The 7,337-nt window shown below is 40.6% G+C and overlaps 1 protein-coding gene across 1 annotated transcript; it reads right to left on the bottom strand.

Moving 5' to 3' along the window:
• Window positions 1–3,265: 3,265 nt before the first annotated feature.
• ptges (prostaglandin E synthase) lies at window positions 3,266–7,070 on the bottom strand. Its single transcript, XM_010767363.1, has 3 exons — window positions 6,874–7,070; window positions 6,683–6,765; window positions 3,266–4,297 (listed from the first exon to the last, which is right to left on the bottom strand). The coding sequence occupies exons 1-3, from the start codon at window positions 6,988–6,990 to the stop codon at window positions 4,048–4,050; spliced, it is 450 nt and encodes a 149-aa protein (XP_010765665.1). The 5' UTR covers window positions 6,991–7,070; the 3' UTR covers window positions 3,266–4,047.
• Between the last annotated feature and the right edge of the window lie 267 nt (window positions 7,071–7,337).

Raw genomic sequence — 7,337 nt, 5'->3', positions numbered from 1 at the left:
GGCCGGAGGGCCACTCGGATTTGAAAAAAAAACAATACGATGCTGCGCATTAAGTGGGCCTGTCTGTCAATTAATCCCCGGGCAACTTTTTTCCCCTAGTCCGCCACTGGGTGGGGGGGTTCATGAGCGCTCAGTGCCCAGGGGCCCCTGGAGGTACTAATCCAGCCTTGCTGTAAAGTACGTGTATTCAGCAGTATTCACTCTCTCCACTAACGCTATGTTAACAACGCTCGTTGCAGCTCTTGCCCCACCTCCCTGTGAGCCCAGTGTGCTCCGATTGGTCGGGACGTTGTGAATTACGCTGAGCTCCGTGGAGGTGTGGTTTCCTTGTTTAGCGATTCACAGCGAAACACAGCCAAACTAATCCTGAGCACACACAAAGTCACAGCCGAAGTAAAAACAATAAGTGTCGCTTGATATTGAGTAAGAAAAAGGTTTATAGGTTGATAAACGCTGTGAGAATGGGTCTGCAGAGAGAATTTTGCCGCGATCCCAACTGTCTGTTATCAGCCTGCAGCCAGGGAGCAGAAATCAGCAGAGCTGCCTGCACTGAGTGTGTGTGTGGATTGGTCAATTTGGACCAATCAGAGCGAGGGCTTAACGAGACGGCTCCGCCGGACGTAACTGTAACGGCTCCAAGGATTGGCCCATTTGCGGCCAATCCGGCTACTGGCCATTCCTACGACACAATACCCAGGAAGTAAACAATGGGCAATGACGTATCTCCAACGAGGCGTTTTGGGGAGGTATTTTCTGTGTTAGAGTTTTACTCGCTACAGGGTGTACTTTGAGGGTTTTGACTATGCACACCGTTTACATGCATAAAAACCTTCATAACACACAAGAGGACGGGTAATAACCAAAGCATGACATGGGCCCTTTAACATCGATTTAATACATTAATGTAGCCTTTGTTTCTGCTAAAAGAGGTGTCGACCAGCTGGGGCAACAAGAAAATCGGCGTAATCGAGTGTGACTATTAATAAATAAATCATTATTATATTAATATTGACAATAACAACCGACCGTTGGGGTAGCATTTGCTTGGCATTTCCGGTTATTTCTCCACTGGTTAACATGGGTTAGCAATACCGTGTAACTGTCACGTTTGAAGGGACGAAATCGTGACATCTTCACGTCTCCCAGCATGGTAAATCGTCACATGTTCACGTCTTGCCGTGATACCGGGTTGATTTTTGAATTCAAATAAATCAAGACTTTTCAATAAATAAATAAAACAGCTTCTTATTAATAACAATGTTTGTATAAAAAAGAGAAAAAGCTGAAATCCAATGAAAAGCTGTATCTTACTTCTTGCAATACACTTGACAAGCAGTACCCACCTTTTCTATTGCGTTCTAGTGCTTTTTCTCTTCTAGTAATAATATTTTTGTGAAAATGCAGCTGTTGTTCTATTGGAAAGTTGTTTTTTCACCTCTTTTTATTGACTTTTAGTGCTTTTATATGAATTAAACCATAGCCACAAGGTCTGGATAAACAATGATGTAAGTGTACTTACCTTTTAGCCTCGATTTTTGTTTTACTTGTTGAAGTTCTTCCACTAACTGGGATCTCTTTTTATTGAAGTAGGCGTGCCTCCACCTCCTGAACAACAGACCATCAGGAAATTCAAGCTGATCTCTAGACAGGGACCAGCCTGGGGCCCAAAGAAAACATAGCTTTTGTAAAAACCTTCTCCTGATGTATCGCGAAAAAAAGAGAAAGTAACATTTGTATGTGGCTGTACATTTCCAGTAACTCAATACCTTTCAGATTGTGGTTTTTGATTTTGTGAGTCAAGCATGATGATTATTCACTTGGCTGAAAAAAAAGTGACAGAGAGGAAAGTGGGCCCTTTTACCCTGAAGGTACAGACAGGTTGAGACGACCCCTCCGCTGACTCATGCAGGAAATAGTCACACCCCTGTGTCCTTGGCATGTCATTAGCTTTAGGTTTCACACAGATCATATGTATGCTCACTCGTTAAAACCAAAGGATTAGGTTTTCCAGTCCTCCCACGTTTTCAGGGTTTGTTATTTTTCTTTTGTTAGGAATAAAAACTTCATAACCACGAACCCTTACAGCCGTATAATTTCCAAGTTTAGTCATCACAGGAAACGGGATTACTGGAATTACTGCCTGGAGCCAATTATAAGTCACATTGGGGTGAGGAATCACCAAACCAAATATGCCGTGATCAAATAACAAAAAAGCATTTCACCAATGATGCAATAGATGATCTGGGCTGGTTGGCCTGCAGACCACACATGCTGTAATCATTAACATGGCGCTCTGCTGTGTGTCAGCACAGCCCCTCTGTACAGTGAACACAGCCACAGGTCTTATATAATAGGTGGAGGAATGCAGGAGCTTTGCCATGGACTTCTGGATCATCTCACTCTCACACACTCTTACACACACACAAAGTGGGGCCCAGTCCCCCTTAACGGAAAAGTTCACCCCAAAATCATAAAATTCATATTTTTCGTCTTGGTGTGAGTTACAGAGTCCTGGAGATGTTGGCCATTTAAAGGGCTGTATCTTTCCAGAAATCATGAAACAGTTACACTCATTCTCAGACCCTATGTCAGAAGTTTTATGTGGGAACTTTCTTTGCTGGATCATCTCACTGCCACACACACACACACACACACACACACACACACACACACACACACACACACACACACACACACACACACACACACACACACACACACACACACACACAAAGTGGGGCCAAGTCCCCTTGAAGGGAAAGTTCAAACCAAAATTAAGAATTCTCCTCTTACCATTTGTGTTATTTATCAATATTGACTGTCGTTTTGTTGTCTGCTTTTTTTCTCCAACATGATGGCATTCAAACTGGAACAAAAAAATGCTTTAAAACGTAAAAGCAATGTCTCTTTCCAGACATCATGGCACAGTTATTGAAGATAATCCTCAATCCTTAATATATGTCAGAAGTTTTATGTGAAAACTTTCTTTACAATTGAAATACACTAGCCATAGTGAACATCCTTCTGCCCGGTGATTCAGTTGGAGGGTGTAGTTCAGTGGAAAGAAAATAGTTCCTATATGAAACTAAGCACATAAAGTCTGTGGATTATCTTGATTAACCAGGTCATGATTTCTGGAAATATACATTAATGTAATATTTTTTGGGGCGAAATCACACTACGGACTCTGCACAACCAGGCAGACACAACACAGAGGATCTCACTGCTAAAAGACAATCAAATTACTTAAATATCACTCATGTAATCTTGGTTTCATGTGTTCATTGTTTTATTGCCTCCAAAAGAATGCATATGGGGTTAAAATACATAACTATACATTAAATTGAATAATAAATTATTAATACAATACTTTAAAAATAGCCTTGAAATGTGTTTTCAAAGATAAAATTATTTCATATGGTCTCTGCAGGTTGTTGTGAGATTCATTCCAAACTCAGTGATTGGATTCCTTTCTTTAAATTGATGTAACTTGAGTGACAGTTTGACTCACACAGTGAAAGTGGTCTTAAATCTCTCAACACATCTTCAGTCATCATGCGTAAGCTTTTGTTGAACATAGTACACAAACAAAATGTTAACACAACAGATGGAGTATCCACAAAGGAAGCAGCTGAAGCCACGGGGGTGCAGCACTACGTGAATGGTGGTCCGTGTTGTGTGTAAACACAGAAAGGATGCAGGGAGGAATATTGCAAAGTGGCTTCAGGGGGTTACAACACAATCTAGTTACAAAGACAAAAACGACCTTCATTTTTCTTTTTTAAATAGTACAGTACAAGATGTCAACTTCAAATAAGAAATTCTCACATTTCAACATTAAAAATACTGATAAAATCTCACAAAAACCCAGCTGTGGTGTAATCACACACCTATTATTGCACTCATTCTTGTCTCTAATGCTCTTCCCCTCAGGAGGCCTCTACGGTATCCTGCTCCTCTTCTTGCTTTTTAATCTGACACAGGTCTCAGATCCCAATCCCTCCTGCCAGGGAAACTCCTCAAGTTCCTCCCTCCTTTTCTGGATTTTCATGCATATGCTGCGACTGTAACAAGGATCTGCAGAGCCATGGAGACACAAGGTATCTGAGCCACAATGTAGGCCAGAGAGCGGGTGGGGGCTTGCAGGGCAAACAGGTAGGCCACGCTGTGCAGCACACGAGCCAGGAAGAAGACCAGGAAGTGGAGGCGGGCCACAGGAAGTGAAGGTCCAATCATGGAGTAGATAGCACCCAGGAAGAGGAAGGGGAGGATGTTCTCTAAGTCGTTAATATGAGCTCTAAAAGGGAGAGGAAAGGAGATTTAATCACACACACATACATCTGTTTTCAATATCATGCAATGTCCTGACTCAGTGAAGGGATGATGAGTACTCCTGCTGTATTTCAGTGACTGTATGATGTTTTTTCTGCATTGTTCCTGAGAAATCATAGCTCAATGTGACTTCATGCATTACACATCATACAACTTTTTTGCTTTAGGCCTCCAGTCAGAATGCTTATCACCACTTCCCTGCTTCCCCTCCACCCTCTGCAATCTACTTTTTAAATAATATTATTTTAGGAAACATGCCCTGCTGGCAGCTCTTGCAGAAACAGCACATACAAAAATTATTGCATATTTTTTTGAGAAGAGCATGTTGCAACAACTCGTTAAAATGAACTAAACAGATTCTTTTTTTTTCTTTTAGCAATATACTCAGTATTGGAATGCACAGTCAAATAAATGGTCCAGGATCAGTGTTGGGCAAGTTACTTTTAAAAAGTAACTAGTAATAGTTATTGTTACTGCTCTCAAAAAAGTAACTAGTTTATTAGTTACTAAATTATAAAAGTAACTAGTAACAAGTTACTTTACTTCACTTTAAAAATAATAACAATAAAAATACAAGTTTTTGTGTTGTTTTTTGCTGACTAGTTGCGATGGGCAGCATGTCCTCAACAACATACCTGGCAATCTATTTAGTTGACTCTGGGTGATATGTGGCGATTTCAAAGAATCGTTTTTTGGCTGTTTAGATGGTGTTGCTCCATCTGGGTCATTGCGATTGGTTGAGACGATGGGGTCTTTGGCGACTAGTTTTATAGCCCCATGTTATGTACATTAGTTAGGTGCTTCAGGAGGATTGGCATTGCTGTTATTCGATGTGGACAACGCTTTCTGTCCTGCCACACAGTTTACATTTGACCTATATTTTTTGCGTCCTTTATCCCACAAATTGGAAAATAGTGGTTATGTCTCCAAGTTGTGAAATGCGCTGCTCTCTCGCTGATAGTGTGTGTTTGTGTGTGTGTGTGTGTGTGTGTGTGTGTGTCTGTGTCTGTGTGTGTTCGTGCGTGCGTGCGCGCGCGCGTGCGTGCGTGTGTGCGTGTGTGTGTGTGTGTGTGTGTGTGTGTGTGTGTGTGTGTGTGTGTGTGTTAGCATGTGTTCGTTTGTATGTGTATTTTCCCCATAAGCAAGACCCGCCCAACTCTGTCTCTGATTGGCTTACCCTGAAATGTTACCCTGTGTTAACCAATCATCACTCCTCTCTGGTTACTTTCACTTTTCCATGGTGCTGTGAGAGGACATCGCTGTATGTATTCGCCTGTAAATTACATCCGCAGGGAGATTCGGTTCAGTTCCATCACATAATGTAACGCAGTAACGCACCCATTTAAATCACATTAACTATAACGGCGTTACTTAATGGGAATATGTAACTAGTAACGCTATTAGTTACCACAAAAAGTAACGTTAGTCCACTCCCAACACTGTCCAGGATACACATCCAGGGGGAAAGGTAGGGGAACGTTTGTAGCCTACTATAAAACATGTGCAGTCTGTCAAGGATCATTACCTGACAAGTTAAAACAAAGCAGAGGAGAGTGTCTCCTACAGGCTGCCCACTCTCATGTTGAAAACCAATGAACCATATCACATGATGTCACTGCAGAGTTGCATGTAAATGGAGAAGTTTTACAGGAAAAACTACTTTTTTTACAAGAAAATCAACATGCAGTTAATTATTTTTGAACAGACAACCAAAAGCCTTTATAAAAACTGTCAACACAAAACCTTTTTTTAACGCAAAATATATATTACAGATTAAACTACTCACGATGCCATCTCTGGTGAAATACTCAAGTATTGTACTTCACGTATAAACATTTGTGGTAGGCTACTTTTTTCATTTTATACCAATTTGACACATTTAGTAGTTTTTACCACACTATATTTTCTTGAGAACTAATGTTACTTTACACATTTGGATTTTTGTTAAGACAGTTATGTCATAGTTGCCTTAAAGATGACCTTACGAAACATATACTGATTGTATTTAAATAGGTGAAATTCTACTTAAAAGCAAGAGTACTTTTATTCACATTTTACTGATGTACCTTTTTAAAGTAACCTGCGTCAAATTGAGTATTTTACCACTGTGGTAGGAAATTGCTATTTTAACTTTTTAACTTTATTTATAAAATGTTGGAAGGACGTTTTTGTGTTCTATACCCATTAATAAAATCAGTCAATAAATCAATCAAGTTGTACTTCCTCCACCACTGATTGTTACAGCAAAAGTGGTCAGTCAAGTAGTCAAACGAGTGATGGATCGCTTTGGCAGAAATGTTTTGTACAAATTGAAAGCGTGTCTTGTCTTGAGAGTGTTAAACTTCCTTACCTCCGGCACCTCTCCACATACGGGTCCTCTCGGTGGAACTGCAGCCCTCCGTGCCTCAGCGCGTCCTCGGGGTTTGCAAAAGCCTTTTAGGGAAGAAAAATAAGACTTTGCATCAGAAAAAAGTTTCCCGGAGAGGAAATGATGTTGCTTTCTCTTTTTTTTATCCTTTCCTCTGATTCATAGCCACTCACCTTTTTACGCAGCCTCACTTGTCCCGTTATTATCGCTAAAATGTACATTTTTATCACCAGAAGCACGGCGTAGAAAACAAAACAGGAGAAAACTTCATTTCTTGTCAAGAATGCCATGTTTTTTTGGTGTAATATCCAAACTGAGCTTTGGTGGAATAAAAAAGGGAGAGCTCTGAGGCCGGTGCGTAAAACTCCAGACAAGTGAGAGTGAACGTGAGACGAGGCTTTTTGTAGGCTACTGCTGGAGATCCACCCACTCCCAAATTAAATTGAACGGAAGGCACGTAATGCTTCATTCAAAATTATGTGAATCCCACAGTGAGAAATCATGGCAATGCCAAATTGGTTTCACGAAAAAAGTCACGTAGGCTATAGTTTTCTCTGAAGGGAGTTTTCAGATCTTTACAACAAGTAGGCCTACCAACAATTACCAAACTGTTGAAATCCCTTTATTAGAAGCAATA

This window comes from Notothenia coriiceps, unplaced genomic scaffold (genome assembly GCF_000735185.1).
Source record: "Notothenia coriiceps isolate Sejong01 unplaced genomic scaffold, NC01 NC01_scaffold00004240, whole genome shotgun sequence".
Taxonomy (NCBI): domain Eukaryota; kingdom Metazoa; phylum Chordata; class Actinopteri; order Perciformes; family Nototheniidae; genus Notothenia; species Notothenia coriiceps.
Note: the sequence above shows the minus strand (reverse complement) of the source record. Positions and strands in the feature narration are given on the sequence as shown.